The sequence below is a fragment of the Nilaparvata lugens genome, chromosome 2, assembly GCF_014356525.2.
Source record: "Nilaparvata lugens isolate BPH chromosome 2, ASM1435652v1, whole genome shotgun sequence".
NCBI lineage: Eukaryota > Metazoa > Arthropoda > Insecta > Hemiptera > Delphacidae > Nilaparvata > Nilaparvata lugens.
In genome coordinates this window covers 82,530,887-82,548,379 of record NC_052505.1, presented here as the reverse complement: position 1 = coordinate 82,548,379, position 17,493 = coordinate 82,530,887, and the positions used below count along the sequence as shown (strand labels likewise).

The following is a 17,493-nucleotide window of genomic DNA, read 5'->3' as shown; positions in this document are numbered from 1 at the left end:
TTGCAGAAGTCGATAGATTGAACTACTTAATTGTAATTGATTATTATTCGAGATGGATTGAAGCATACCCAATCAATAGCAAAAGCAGCTTCACCGTAATTAAAAAATTTAAGGAAACATTCAGCAGATTTGGAATACCTCAAACACTAATAGCAGATAACATGCCATTTAATAGCAGAGAAATGCATCAATTTGCAGAGAATTGGGGATTCAAAATTACCACATCAAGTCCATACCATTCAAAATCAAATGGATTAGCAGAAGAGGCAGTTGGAATATTCAAAACGATGTTTAAGAAGGCAGCTGCGAACAAGCAAGATTTGGAATTTTATTTACTAAATTATCGTAATGCTCCCGTATCTGGATTGGGATACACACCTTCACAGCTTCTTAATAGCAGACATATAAGAACCAAGATTCCTATACCACATTACGCATTGAATCCAAAAATTGTACCTAATGAGATAATCGACAAGATGGCAAAGAATCAATCGATTCAAAAACTTTACTATGATCGTAATGTATCTAAAAACACCGAAGATTTTGTAGTTGAAGAGGAGATATATATGCTGAATATTCATAACAAAGAATGGGAAAAAGAAAGAATAACTGAGAAATTACCACAACCACGTTCATTCCTGGTTAGAAACAATAATGGCGGTGTTCAGCGAAGAAACACGATTCACATACGAAAAATCAAAAGGGGAATATAGGATAATATACGACTAATAATTATAGTCTTTGTCTTAAAGAGGGAGATGTTAGAGATGATATTTATTATTAACATCATATGATTTCAATACATTAGTTACCAGAACGTTAACAACAGTTTAGTCTTGAATGAATTATAAATAAAGATGGTTGGTTGATATGAAGAGTATTATTTATTCAATATCTAACAGATGCGATGATACAATTCAGAATAGTTATTTTTAATCTAAAAGATAGTTTCTATCAATTCTTTTCAACCTCTCTATTTCTTGTTTGTTTATTGGATTAAAGTTCACGGTAACTCATTGTCAAAGGTATAGTGAGAATTATCTTTTAGTCAATTATTACATTCAACAATATTATATTTTCAAGTCTTCTTTCAAATTCAATAAATTCTATTCGGCGGAGACCATTCAATTGATTGTTCTAAATTGTGATTTCTAATTACATGAAGCCAATGTACCTAGAACAATTTAATGTATTCTAAGTACATTGCATGGAACATTATAGCTGCGTTGAATAATATCTTCTGCCACAAGTGGCATAGTTGTGTAACTTTTAAAGCAAAACCATCATTATTTTATAGCTTAACAGATAGCCTATTTATATCAATTTCTATTGGATTTGCTCTCATTGCTTTTCCTTGTTCCCTGGTTATATATTTACAAGAATAAGGATGAAAAGATGGATGGAATAAGGATGACAAGGATGCCGAATAAGCAGAGCGAGAACTTAGCAAAACACGCAACCAAATGCTGTACTCCGTTATGTAGACTGTAATTGGAGCAAACTAAGGCATACCTTTGAGATCTTGTTGTCATGTTTTGTGTACTTGATGTACTTGTAGTGCTTGTTCTCGTACTTGAAGTCTTGAGGGGTGAATGTGTATTTGTCAGCTGCGGCCTGGGGGTTCTTCTCCTGCTCCATTATGGTAGCCTTGTACTTGTTCATGAAATTATTCATTCGTTCAGCTTGTTTCTGCTTCTTCCGCATGTGGATATCTCCTTCTGTACAAAAATTAACAATAATTATTATTTCAATCAATGAAATGAATATTAAGCTTCGTTTACACCACAGTTATTAACAAAATGTTAATAACTTAATCATTATAGATTCTATTAGATTGAACGGAACTTGACATCATGTGTATGATAAGTTATTTAAGCTGACATTTTGAAATCAGCTAAAAGCTGGGATTACATCAAAGTTATTAACAACATGTTAATAACTTAATCCTTATAGATTCTATTAGATTGAACGGAACTTGACAAACACAAATGTTCGTCATGTGTATAATAAGTTATGTTCATTCTAATAGAATCTATAAGGATTAAGTTATTAACATTTTGTTAATAACTTTGTGTAAACGCAGCTTTAGGATTTGTTTTATAAACATTTCATAGAGCCATGTCCACACCAGAGTTGTCAACTGAGGTTTCAACATCATTTCTTTTAAAAAGCACAGCAATATTCAACTTGTTTTCACACAGCTATTGCCGACAGAAAAATTGACAACTTTTTGAAGAAAGCTACTGTATGTAAATAACATTTTGTTGACAACTCTGACTTTGAAAACTTGACTTTGGAATCAAGAGTCTTGATTATAAACTTACTAGACTAACTCTAAAATTTAGAGTCAAGTTTTCTCTTGATTCTTGTCAAGTGTCAAGAATCAAGAGTCTTGATTCTTAACTTGACTTTAGAATCAAGAGACTTGATTCTTAACTTGACTTTAGAATCACATGGTACTTGATAGAAATATTTGCGTTAAACATGACAATATTATAACTTCAGCCTAAACCTTCAACCAGAAATTTATAGGATAACGATGAATCTTATAAAGTAAGATTGTTATTAAGTCAGTGGAAATTGAAAAATCACCAACTATTATTTGAATTGAATCACAATAAAAGTCGTTCGTAGATTACCAAATATCATGAGAATCACAAAAAACTTAACAAGAATATTATAGTGAGGTCCACGTTATAATGGCAGTGTTTGATTAGCAATGGTATTGCTATCCTTCTCTATCATTCAACAAAGCGGATAGCGCTATCTCTTTCTTATGCTTATGAAGTACCTTAATCATAACTCTGACGCTACTTAATGTTTTTGTTAGTTTTTCATTATTTTCATTTATATAAATAGAATTAGAAGATGATATTTTATTATGTATTTTAGTTTTTTATTTTTTGAAAATTATTGTACTGATTTGTTAAGTTCATTTACTTTTGTTTGTAAATTGTCAGTGTTATGAATAAATTTCAATTTCAATTTCTTTCTCACTTAGCTCTGTTGCCAGATCATCTTTCAACAATGTAGAATTAATAATCAATTAACGAAATATTCCATCTTAATTATGTAAATTCATTATGCAATAATTGAGAAACATAATTTCTTTCATAATAAAATATAATTGATTATTTTAAAGAAGGATGAACAGTTAATATCACATTAATAAACCTGTATCAGCTACCGTCTATAGAAGGCATTGACAAAACAGAGGTTCGGCAACGTTGTTCTCCTATCTTTATCCACTTTCATTATAACGTGGACCTGACTATAGCGATTAACATGACGTTATTATAGCTATAACTTCAACAATTAATTTATAGAACAACAATGGAATTTTATTATGTATTTTTATATTATGTAATTTTATTATAAAGGTGCGCAACCGAACGTCACTCCAGCAGAGCGATTGATGATCGACCGGCGAGCAACAGTGGTTCGACCGGGGAACGCGAGAAGATCTAACATCTTCTGTAACGTTCATGATGGGTGCGTGGGAGGAGCGACTGTAGTTCGATGGTGGTACGAGGGTGGTACAAGGGCGGTACAAGGGATGAGCGTGCTCGGTGCGGGTTGGAAGCGCGAGTATGTGTACGCAGCTTAAGGTCAGTGGGAAAGATAGGACAACAGGGTTGGCGATTCTCTGTTACCACCGCCTCTGATATTAAATATCTGTGATTTTAATAATCCAGGTAGTCTATATCAAATCAAATATTAATTTGATGATACTTGTTAATAATGATGACAAATATATTTTATTCGGCTGGCTATATATTTCCTCCCATAATTTGATAACAGTTTTTCATTATTCAGTTGTTATTCTTAATATTTTGGTAGTTATCTAATTTGAAAGTCCAGGACAAAGATTCAAAACAATAGACTCCTTTTATATTTCTACTCTTTGTGATCGAACCAAGGTATGAAAAAGTAGCAAGCAACATACCAAGGTATGTGGTGAACTGAACATAGAACATTATTCAAATGAATAGTTTGTGTAATATAGTTTTATTTTTATTAATTTTTTTTATTTATTTACAATGCAAATGACACTAATGTAATAACATTGGTAGATAAAATAATAAGGTAGTCCTTGTGCTATTTTTCTTCCAAATTTATAGGTGAAAAAGTCCAAGATAAGGTTAGAATTTCACGCGTACAATTTTCAAAGAATTTTAGTCCAAAATAAACATGAAAACTGGAAATTTTGAATTTAGATGGCTTGAATTAATGAATTAATATAGGCTAAATATTCCACTTGTAACGAATAATAATTAGTTATTTAAGGAATTTTGGGACCATTGAAGAAACACAAACCTATGCTATTAGTTTGATATTAATCTAAATTTAGGAGAGGAATCTCCTGTTTTCCTATACCAATATATGTTTTTTTTGTGAATTTGTACAAATGGATGAATGAATAAATAAAACACGAGAGTTTTAGAAACGAAGCCTGCTTCTCTGATAACAAAGTAGAAATTTGCTTTTTCCAAGAATGACAATTATTTATAGCTACCAATTTACATACCCTATATTTCACAACATTTTCGAATTGAACACTCAACAAAACAATCACTCCATAAACAATATTTCAAGATTGTGACAATAGGTTAGGTTAGGTTAGGTTAAGTTATATTAGGTTAGGTTAGGTTTCATCCATAAACAGTCACTCCATAAACAATATTTCAAGATTGTGACAATAATAGCTTGAACTAGCAATAATCTTATTGTGCTGGGAATGAATTCAAGGGAGATAATTCTCGCTCTGAAATTTATCTGATTATGTCGAACGGCAAACGATGTTATCCTAAGGCTGCTGTTTTCTCCAGATTTTCGATCAAATCTTTTTCTCTGCTATCTCTTATCACATCAGCCATCCTCCTCTACCCTTCACTCTCACAGATTCTCTCTCTCTCTCCGAATTAGTCCAACAGTAGATCCCCATCCACTCAGAGCCGTGCTTTCCAGACGATTCTCTGTCAAGTTTACACAGAACATTTCCCAAGACAATTACATCTTTTCTCTCATGGCTTGTTCTCTTCTCCGGCCTATTCTCTCTCTCTCAAAGGCTTTTTCCGCTGCTCTACTATTTATGGCCTGATGCTATTTCCCACTTCAAACGTCTCTTGTGGAAATACACTGTTTATGTACGTACTGTGATGTACATCAAAGATCCAACTATTTACAAAGTCTGAACTGGATCTGCAAATAGAGCCAGGCGTTCATCAGGCGTTTTTGACTTCCATTGAGCCATGACTTTATCGGCAATAAATGAATCATTCTCACTTTTTCACCTTTCACCTATCCAGAAACAACCACTCAACCAAGTTTCCGATTCACTTTTCTTGGATTTCTCAAAAATTCTCGTAATTTTTTTATTATGTACCCTAGCCCATGTATGTAGCAGAAGTTTTGCCTACCTAATTTTCTGCTTCAAAATTTACTTCTAGGTATTTACTTTAATACATCTTCTCCAAGTATAACTAATTACAAAATATGTTTGTTTTTAAAAAAAAACATATTTGCTAGTTGCAAATTTCGACTCTACAAACCTTCAAAATATACATAGCATATTGACTTTCCTCAACTCTCCCTAGTTACTGCATTCGCAGCATCCACAATCTTAGTGGAATTCTCAAGATTCAAGATCCAAGGTTCGTTTTATTAACGAATCAGGCTACAATTATAGCATTAGGCGAGTCATAATATATACATTTTAAAAGTAGGCTACACACAATTGAACAGAAAATCATACCTGATAAAGCATACGGTATCTACATTACATTCAATTCAGGTATTCAGGTATTCCTCAAGTGAGTAGAAGGCATTATTTTTCAGATAACTCAATAGAATGAATAGCTCTAATTTACTAGATTACAAATATGATGCAGCACTTTTCTGTTTTAAATTACAAGGTTTATCCATTCAAATTACAAGGGTATATCCTGAAAAATATTTGAAATCTAGACTTGATAGTGCGTGCAAATTTTCAAGGCAACATTACATTGCAAGATGAGTTGGTTGAAGAAATAACCAAATAGGAGAATTATCTAGAGCTGAACATAGCCTACCATTTAAAACTTAGTGCCGTGGTGCACCAAAGCCGGTTAAATTCATCATCATCCATCCTGGACTAGGCTTGTAAAGCCTGTTCCGGTGTCCACCGCTTCCTCGGTCTTCCGACGTCTCTTTTCCCATCCAACTGCAACTTCCAAGCTTGTAGTGGAAGACGAGTTGGTGGCATACGACGCAGGTGATTTGTCCACTTCAATTTTTTATTATTTCTGTTAGTGGTTGCACATTGCACTCACTTCGAATTATTTCATTTGTTATGTGGTCTTGTCTTGAGTATCCTTGAATGCTGCGCAGAAACCTCATCTCTGATGCCTGAATTCGTGAGTCATCATTCTTGGTCTTTGTCCATACCTCACTACCGTATGTCATTAAAGGGATGGCCATTGTCCTATAGAACTTAATCTCAGTCTCTTTTCTGGCCTTACCCTTTAATGTTCGGTGAATGACTCCACAAATTGAGTTAAACTTTCCTATTTTCTGAGGTATATTACATTCTCTGTCATAGGATACATCACAGCCGAGATATTCAAAGTTGCTCACCTGATCCATTATTATATTATTCAGAACTATTTTGGAGCGCAAGGGCCACTTGCCGCGAAATGCCATTATTTTCGATTTCGATTTCTGAGCTGAGATAATCGTTAAATTTTAACCGTGATTAATTCTACGAGAACCAATCAGAGAAGTCGTCTTTTCAAAAAAGCCTTCTCTGATTGGTTCGCATGAAATTAATCACGATTAAAATTTAACCGCTTTTGTGCAACTGGGCCATAGTTGAACATTAGCTGAAGTATAACCTATGATTTATTGATTATATAGCATATTTATTTATTTTATCAATTATCTATTTATGGCAATCATTCAGAATTACACAACTTATAGAAAAGTACCACAGGTTCACGCCCGAAACGGTTCCATTTCTAATTTATACAACAGGTTATGTTATTTGACTAGGTTATGTGTTATTTGACTGAGACCACAGTAATTCACCTATGATTCGAAACATAGTAGTTGAACAAATTGACATCAGGTTGAAGTAGCATCAGGATAATACTATTCTTATGGTTGTCATTAGGAACCAGGTGACGAATGGTTTGAATTTAAGAGGCCATTATTAATCCTCAACTTCGTGCCAACCTATACAATGCAATACCTTCATTCAAAGTACCTAAAATGTATTCAAGGTACATTGCCTACACTGAAATTTTCTGCCTCTCCAATTTGAATTCAAGTTGAAATAAATGAAAAAATATCATCCAGTACGGTAAGATTTCATTTTTAATTAGGGCATAAAATATATCAACTTATGAGAGTCATTATAAAATGAGAGCTTGAAAATGGTTTTCATGAGTTGAAACATATTATGCACCAATAAAATATTAAAGAGTAATAGATGATATATTCATTCCATTTCAATTTTTATGTGTGTATTTTCATGTCATTTCAATAACTATTATAGGAATGGAGATAACTGTAATTGTGTGCCCATAAAAAGAGAACAAAGTGTCAAATACTTGGGTGTGATGATTGATGATTGCTTTAGGTGGGATAGTCATATAGATTTTATTAGTAAAAAACTAAAATATATCTCTTATAAATTTTACCAACTAAGAACGATACTTGATATGAATTATACAAAGACTGTTTATTATGCGTTTGTTGAGTCAATTCTGAGCTATAGGATAACCATATGGGGAGGTGCATCAGATTCACATCTGAATCAAATTTTTGTAGCACAAAAACTAATTATAAAAACGCTTTTAATGAAGCCAAGAATTTACAGCACGGAGCTATTTTTTAAGGAATTAGAAGTAAAAACTGTGAGACAACTATATATATTCAGGCTTCTTAAATATATAAATAAATATGAAGGTTCTTTTGTTGTTCAGGATAATCCTTATGCCCTTCGTCCTGGAACCTTAAATAGGTATTGGACCTATCCGGCTAACTTGAAAATAGTTCGAAGACAATTGATTTATATCAGCACAAGATTAATTAATATAGTACCGGGGGAGTTTGTGTTTAACAGATATAATCTAAATAAGAAGAAAAAGAAAATTCTGGTTAACAACTGGATAAAGGAGAATTTTTCAAATTAGAGTTTATTTAATTTTGTTAAGTACCTACAATATGGATTGTTGATTTTGGATTTATTGTTTTGGTATGCTGTTAGTTGAAGATGGGCCAGCACTGTCTAGCTGTCTTTGTATTTATTTTTGGTTACCTATTTTGTTTGATGCAACCGGCACTAGCGAACAAGTTTATCTTATGCTAGTGTCTGCCAAATTGATGAGTTAGGATTAATGATTTATAAACACACATATTGTACTTAGTTTTTTTATGTTTTAATTCTAGGTTACAGATATTGCTGCTTGTATATACTTTTGATTTTTGAAATAAATAATTTCATACTTTCAATTTGAGAATTTGAATTGAAGTCGCAAAAAATACTCTCAAGTAATAGCCTTGTTTAGGCTGACTTCACACTGCTGATTTTTTCACGGCCGATAGTTCCCAAAAAGATGGAACATGTGCTTTTCAAATGTGAGTCTTCAGACTGTCAACGGTAGACTTGCCAGAAAATAGTACCTGTCCTATTTTCAGAGGAGAGCGATAGTAATGGCGCATATGCTTCTGCATACAAACGTTCACACTGGTAGAGTTTAGTCACCGGAACCTACAGCTTTCGGAGGGTCACTAGCCTTTGTTTGCCTGCTTATTGTGTCCCTATATCAAAAAACTACAATCGTCAATTTCGAGATTTTTCCAAATATTATAATACTATACTCGACTCACTGAGTCCATAGAAGTTTGAATTTTGTTTTTACGACCAAAAAGAATAATTTTTTTTGTAAAAAGATCGAAAAGTTGCTGGGTCTAAGAATCAACAGTGTGAAGACCCAAAGCGATTTCTACTATTTAACGGTTATTAGCAAATCATTCCGGTTTGTAGCGGACGATTATTTTTCGACCAGTGTGTCAAGAAAGTTGAGGATGGATTGTCAAAAAGCAGGCAAAGCACTGTTGACTCAATCACTGATTCCTCCAAATCGTATTTTGAGCACGATGGCTATACCAGGACTTCCTATACACCGGACCTGTGCCTACAAAAAAAATGGCCGCATCAAGTGGTGGCCACTACACGAACTGAGATTTCGACAAACTGAGACGCTCTCTAACAGCTGATTAGTGATTTTTTTCTCAGTAAGAATTTCTATAAGACCACCACATACGGCGGCCATTTTTACTTTCCTTGCCCTATTACCATAGATAAGGAAAGTATTGCTTTCCGAAAAAAATTAAGGTACCCCAATTTCTAAATTTCTATACGTTTCAAGGTCCCCTGAGTCCAAAAAAGTGGTTTTTGGGTATTGGTCTGTATGTGTGTGTGTGTATGAGTGTATGTGCGTCTGTGTACACGATATCTCATCTCCTAATCAACGGAATGACTTGAAATTTGGAACTTAAGGTCCTTTCACTATAAGGATCCGACACGAACAATTTCGATCAAATGCAATTCAAGATGGCGGCTAGAATGGCGAAAATGTTGTCAAAAACAGGGGTTTTCGCGATTTTCTCGAAAACGGCTTCAACGATTTTGATCAAATTTATACCTAAAAAATTCATTGATAATCTCTGTCGACTGCTACAAATCCCATATCTGTAAAAATTTCAGGAGCACCACCGCATCTATGCAAAGTTTGATTTTAGATTCCCATATTATCAGTCTTCAGATACAATTTAAACTAAAAAAATTGAGTGGAAAATATTCAGCATGAAAATCTCTACAGTTTATGTTCAGTAACATTTTCACTTAAAATTGAAAATAAGCTCGAAATTCGAGAAGATGTGATTATCCAATTGCAAACTGTTGGCAACTGTTGATTCTATTAAATGATTCACTATGAAGAGATGGCAGACCTCGTATGTCTCCAGCGTTATTATCCTGTCCCCAGCTGGCTCAGATCTTTGTTTGTAAGTAGACTTGAGATTCGCGTGAACACTAGCGTCAGTTGATCAATTTTCATAACGGCAAGGAAAGTTGTGTGAGTGCGCCACACCAGATTTTTTTCCTAGGCTCAGGTCCGATAGTATATAGGAGGTCCTGGTTATACATTAGTTGAAACATAACGTATGATTTATTGAGCAGCTTATTTGAATGAGACAGCAATCATTTACCTATGATTTAGAACATAGTTAAACATTAGTAGAAACAGAACCTATGATTAACAAGCAGCTCATTTGGATGAGACATTAGTGATATACCTTTGCAAGGACAGAATCCTTTGCAGAAGACTTTGACGCTGGAGCGATGCACGCAGTTATGGTAGTCCAGACGACACAGCGAGCTGTATGTGTGGTTGTCATTTCCGCACAGGAATGTCGGCTTCATCACAGGACAAGGTGTGCAACGACTGCAAAAAATAATGAGTTATAATATTGATTATAACTTTTGCAAGTGACTTGCAAAATGTGTATAGTCCAATAAGTTGATAATATAAAGGTTTATTAAAATCAGAATGTAAAGACCTTGTACGAAGTGGCATGGTCAAGTTTTATAGCAGGTAACCTTGCTACGCAAGGGTCTGTTTAAAGCACAAATAATATGAATTCAGTTTTATAGTTTCATGCTGATAAATTAAAAGTATTAACAACTGTAATATTATTCACAATGGAAGAACGATTCTATTAAGCTATTATCTTACATAAAATTTGTATGGTACCACAGAATGAGTGGCTTTGTTTCAATTATTAAAATTATAATCAATTGTTCAACAATAATGATAATAGGCCTATAACTATCCTCGCTAAGTTAAGAATCTTAATGCAGAATTTCAAGTTACCTAATCAGTTTAGTAGTTCAGACGTGATGATACGTCATTTGTATACATTATTTCCTATTCGGTTCATGTTTAAAACAATTCTTATTATTACATATATATTTTGGGAGATTACATGGTATATTTGAGGAAATGAAGCTCAACTCACACTTAGGTCGAGAAGAGACTGGACTCTAGTCGAGAGCATGTGTTTTCAAATGGTTACAGTCGCGGTGACTCTAGTCTCCGCGACTGTAACCATTTGAAAACACATGCTCTCGACTAGAGTCGAGTCTCTTCTCGACCTGAATCACTTAAGTGTGAGTTGGATGGATAGGATTGAGTGTTTTATTCATGCAGATTATAATAACTACTATACACTGCCATCTGTATTATTGCTTACGTATAATAGCCTAGCTTATAGCAAATAATAAGTAAATATCTAACACGTATACAGCAAAGTTTCCGTAATATAAACTGAAATAATTATTATTATTGAACTGTATATGATATGAATGAAAAATGTAATTCAGAAGTCGCTTCAAGATAACTGACCGAGCGAAGTGAGGTCTAAGATTCAAGTCGACGGTTTGGCATTTCTCCTTATGTTTAAATGTTTAGACTATATGTTGCGCATTAACGGCGAAACGCGGTAATAGATTTTCATGAAATTTGACAGGAATGTTACTTTTTTAATTGCGCGTCGACGTATATACAAGGTTTTTGGAAATTTTGCATTTCAAGGATAATATAAAAGGAAAAAGGAGCCTTCTTCATACGCCAATATTAGAGTAAAAATCAGACTATAGAATATTCATCATAAATCAGCTGACAAGTGATAACACAGATGTGTGGAGAAGCCAGTCTATTGCTGTATTTCCCATAAGGTCTATAGTTTCAATCAGGTACTTGTGGATGAGAATACTGCGTGAGGTCTACTGTTCACAGAACTACTAGTATTGTTTACATCTACATGAATTGGCGGAGCTTTATTCAGGATAGGTGATTGCTCAATGATTAGACAGACGTTTTCCAATACGTTTTCCTTTCGAGTGTATTCGATTACTTTGTTCAATACGTTTTCTTTCCCGTATATTTGATTGAGGCTGAGCAAAAATGGTTCGGCATTCAGCGTACTCTGAATGGAGATCAGTGGATAACTTATCGAGAGAACAATAGGGTGGCAGAGGGGGTAAAGGGGATTTGTACACCCCCCCCCCCACCACCGTTGTTTGAAGGCGGTGGTTGAAATTCAGCCCGGAGCTCTGGTCTAGCAGCAGCGCTTGTATATAAACAATACACGGTCCACCGCTAATAAATGTCCATCATGTGTGGAAGGGTTTGGAGAGATTTGTTTGGGGGGGGGGGGTATTGTTGAGTAGGGAGGTGGGTGGTCGCTCCAGCCCTTATCTGGCCCATTTATTCGCGGCTACAGCGGTGTACCGGTCTTTGTTACTCCCAACAAGAATGGGCCCGCAGAGGAAAAACCATTTTTCACGCACTCACACTCACACACATCCGATTTCCCCCACCCCCATTCCATCATTTCTTCCGCAATAACATCCGGTTCTGCATCTTTCGCACTCCAAGCCACCCCCTCCGTCTCACTCACTCTTTGTTTGACTCCAAGTCTTCCTCTCTCTCACTCCTGATTTGGCATTTGCCGTCAATGTGCCAGACGATTTTCTCTCCATTAGTTGGCACGTCCATAGACAAACTAGCTTTTTATTCATGAGTGGAAAAACCCAGCGCCCCCCTTGGTTATCATTATTGCTTTCTAGTTCAATTATTCCAAACGCCCCTAGCCACCACATCTTTTCAACAGTGTTTACTCCCAGAAGACACTCTTTTGGAGTGAAGTTGTTTGGTAAATCCATAGAGAAAAAATTGCATAAAGTGGGTTTGTAGAATTCAATCTCATGGTTTGTAGAATTCATTCGAAGTTTGGAAGTTTTGTATCGAACTATTGTGTTGTGTATCAAATTGAGATGATAATGTATCATATTGTGGTGATACTGTATCACAGTGGTTCTCAAAGTGCGAGGCGCGACCCCCCAAGAGGGGCGCGATGAATGCTCAGGGGGGGCGCAAAGCTTGGTTGGAAAATGTTTTAAATTTACTTCTAAAATAATTACGATAAGCTATCTTTCTATTTTTAAAATTACATGTGAGTAATTTTCACTCATAAGATATTCATATCAACCGTATTGTCAAATTCAAATTCTCAATCAATAAGTGCTCCCTCAACATGATAGAAAAAGAAAACATCATTGATCTCCAAGGTGACTTTATGCTTGAAATGAAGTTTGAAGAATATTCTCTTACATCCTTCTGGATTGGTGTGCAAAAGGAACACCCAATTTTCAGTGAAAAGGCATTGAAGATATAGACTTCATTTGCTACAATTTATCCGTGTGAAACTAGGTTTTCTGCTCCAGCTGCCAAAAAAAGTGAATATAGACCAAGACTGGATGTGACCCAGGAACTTAGAGTAGCGTTATCGGAGCTGACACCTCGTTTCAACAAACCCTATGCAAAAAAACAAGCTCATCCTTCACACTGACGCTTTTTGTATTGTCAATTTCTATGAGAAACAAAAAAAAAACAACTATATACTATAGTACCTAACAGTAGTACCTGAATAAATTATAATTTATTGTTTGTATAGAATTTGTTGTTTTATTATGATTGAAACTATTGCAACATTGGGTTATGTACAGAATGTGCAAAACTCAACTAAATAAATATTGAGTGTAAAATATGTAGGTATATACGTACGTATACGTATATGTAAAACATGTATAGTAGTCTATGCTTATACATAAATTGTGTTTATTAGGGGTCCGGCTTACAGCTGAATTATGCAGGGGGGCTTGAAGTAAAAAGTTTGAGAACCACTGCTGTATCATATCGTGTTGATACTGTATCATTTATCTGGCATTCTTACTCTCTCATTCTTCTTCTTTTTTCTCTTTTTTATTTTTATCTATTATTATTATTTTTATTATTATTATTATTATTATTAATATTATTATTATTATATTATTATTATTATTATTATTATTATTATTGATTCTATATTTTTTTTAATAATTATTCTTATAATCCATTATTATTGTTCAAGATTACTTCAACGGTTATTTGTATTCTTTCATATCAATTGTCCTAATTTTTTTATCTTCTTGCATTTCAAATTGTATAATGTGTTTAAAATATTGTATTGTGTGAAGGAGTCAAAATGGGTTTCAGCCTGTTGTCTCCATTGATAAAATTATTATCATTATTTATGGTGATACTGTATCATTTATGGTGATACAATAGTGAGAAGATGGCATAAGAAGATATCCCATGTTGTAGAGAGTTTATGTTTCAAAATCTACTGTTTATGCAAGCCATAGTCATAGTAATTCTTTATCGTGAAGCTATGTGACGCTGGTAATAATAGACAATCGTCGACAGTAATCGGCTTGAGTTGACAAAAAATCGGGTTAAAATTTGAAACATAAACGACCTGTACCATAGGATATCACTTATGCTATAATTTTCTCGATGGTAAAGTTTGGAATCTGAACTGTTCAACACACAAGCTCATTATAATCTCATTATTATAAACTCCTATAATCCAGTTATAGTGAAGAAATTGATTTCACAGAAAATGTTGTTCCAAACTTATTTTAGATATGATATGAAATATATATATAACCAATAAATTCATCTTGATATTTGTCTATGTATGAAATTTCCACCTTATTTCATCTCCTGCCTGATGGTAGTGGGTGAAAAGGATTGTATCTTTTTTGATTACCTGACTTGGGCCCGGTTGCACAAAAGCCGATTAAATTTTTAACGTTATTAATTCCACGACACCAATCAGAGGAGGCGTTTTTGAAAAGACGGCTTCTCTGATTGTTATCGTGGAATTAATCACGGTTAAAATTTAACCGGCTGTAGTGCAACCGGAATTTATTGTTTGAAATTGAATATATTCGAAAAGTTGAAGTTTTCCATCTAGAATATTAATATCAAAATTAAACAATATCATTTTCAGATGGAATAATGAATGCATTTATTCAAATGCTAATTAATATATATTATTATTTAACGAAAATCCTAAATAAATGCTGTAAATCACCTCGAGGACTTCTGCTACTGCAGACATTGACAACAGGGTTAACAGCTAGATGGAAATTCGATGAGAACCCAGAGTCATGAAACTTCACTCATGTGGAGACCCAACTTCTACCGTGTGCAACTGTGAAATCTTAGAAAGAGTAAACCAATACAAGTACCTGGGCATAGTAATTGATTACAACTTAAATTGGAGTCCACACATACAGTTTATAAAGCAGAGGCTCCGAAGATTGCTGTATGCTTTCAATCAACTGAGCCAGGTACTGAGCTTGCAACATTGTAAGACTGTCTATTATGCTTATTCTGCTACTGCAGACATTGACAACAGGGTTAACAGCTAGATGTAAACTATCCAAAAATTAGTTGCCAGTCCGGGAATCGAACCCGGTACCTCCCAATTGCTAGTCAGGAATGCTTACCCTTACACCAAACTGACAATCTCTGTATAGCAGCGCTCATTTTATACGAAGCCATAGCGGCCAACCAGTTACAGATGGAATTAAATAATAGAGAATGCATTTATTCAAATGCTAATTAATATATAATTATTATTTAACAAAAATCCTAAATGAATGCTGTAAATCACCCCGAAGACTTCTGCTACTGCAGACATTGTCAGTTTGGTGTAAGGGTAAGCATTCCTGACTAGCAATTGGGAGGTACCGGGTTCGATTCCCGGGCTGGCAACTAATTTTTGGATAGTAGTTCTCATCGAATTTCCATCTATAGTGAGGTCCACTTTATAATGACAGTATTTGTTCAACTTTGGTTTTGCTATCCTTGACTATCATTCGACAAAGCCGGTGGTACTATCCTTTTCTAGGTGCACAACGATGCCAATTATGTTTTTGACAGTGTAGAAATATAATCAATTAATGCAGAGAATCGGCATCGCTATTCTCCTATCTTTATCCACTGCCATTATAAAGTGGACCTCACTATAGCTGTCAACCCTGTTGTCAATGTCTGCAGTAGCAGAAGTCTTCGGGGTGATTTACAGCATTTATTTAGGATTTTCGTTAAATAATAATTAAATATCATTTTATTTCCGAAGAAAATATTTTCTCAATTTCATAATGAGAACTTTGGAATGATATAGTTTTTCTGCTGCACAAATTCATCAATTTTCAAGTTTTCAAGTTCAAATTCCATGTTACTAAATACTGTATTAGTTTCCTTTCTCCAGTAGAACTCAAAAAACAAATTCTCCACTTTCATAAAATCTAGTCATTCGTTATTGATTGAGTGACCCACTCTCTCCTTGGACTCTTTCAAAATTCAGCAGATTTTCCTGCTTATTACTTGCTCAGAGGATTAAGACGTCTGCAGAAAAAAAGTTGGAACCTGCAGGAAACTTTGTAATGACTTCCAACGCCAATGGCTTGGAAGTGGACGAATTTTTCTTTGGACTCATTTCTATTTTCTTTTCTCTATGGATTTTCTTTGTTGCGTGGATGGAAATTGACGTCGGGAGAAGAATGAAAGGGTGAAGAGAAGAAGAAGAAGAAGAGGTGAAGAAGAAGAAGAAGAAGAAGAAGAAGAAGAAGAAGAAGAGGTGAAGAAGAAGAAGAAGAAGAAGAAGAAGAAGAAGAAGAAGAAGAAGAAGAAGAAGAATTGTCGTAAAGCGAGAGAATAGAGTAAGGACAGAGGTGAAAAAGAAATGATGAGTGCCGGCGACAGGCCTGTCGTGTCGTTGGGATATTGATTGTTCAATACAGCTTAGCGTTGTCTTGCCTGCTTTTTCCTTTCTTCCTCTCTCCAATGTCTCTCACCATCGTTTTCTCCTTCGATCTTTCTTACGAGCTTTTCTCTGCTTCCTGAAATGATAAATGAGAACACTAGTCGGAAAAAGCACTACCCTACCTCTTCAACCACGACCACCCCTTCTTTCTCACTCACTCTCTCTCTCTCACTCTCTCTCTGTTCATGCCTCTCATGCTTCTAATATCACTCTCTCTCTCTCTATCTCTCACTGTCTCTCATGCTTCTAATATTGCTGCTTTTCTCAGCGATCAATTGATCCGAGTAAACTCAAGAGCCGCATTTCCACCCTTCTCCATTTCTTCTTTAGTCTGCATTTCTTCTTCTTCTCCTCATCTTCATCTTTTTCTACTTCTTCTCCTACTTTTTCTCTTCTTCTTCTTCTTCTTCTTCTCCTCCTTCTTTTTTTTCTTCTTCTCCTTCTTTTTCTTCTCCACCTCCTCCTCCTTCTTCTTCTTCTCCACCTGTCTTCCTCTTCTTCTTCTTCTTCTTCTTCTTCTACTTCTTCTGTTTCTTCTTCTCCTTCTCCACTCTTTTTTCTCCTCTCCTTCTCCACTCTTCCTTCTCCACCTCCTCCTCTTTTTTCTTCTTCTCCTCCTGTCTTCTTCTTCTCCTTCTCCACTCTTTCTTTTCCTTCTCCACTCTTCCTTTCTCCTCCTCCTTCTCCTCATCTTCTTCTTCTCCACCTCCTCCTCCTTCTTCTTCT

The 17,493-nt window shown here is 34.9% G+C and overlaps 1 protein-coding gene across 1 annotated transcript in view; it reads right to left on the bottom strand.

Annotated features, from left to right (window-relative positions):
• The window catches only part of LOC120349698 (proteoglycan Cow-like), a 55,207-nt gene that overhangs the window by 12,161 nt on the left and 25,553 nt on the right, over positions 1-17,493 (bottom strand). The window contains exons 4-5 of the mRNA XM_039420221.1: positions 10,342-10,490; positions 1,513-1,718 (exon numbers count right to left, since the gene is read on the bottom strand). Coding sequence (XP_039276155.1) covers positions 1,513-1,718; positions 10,342-10,490 — 355 coding nt within the window. The remainder of the gene's footprint in view (positions 1-1,512; positions 1,719-10,341; positions 10,491-17,493) is intronic.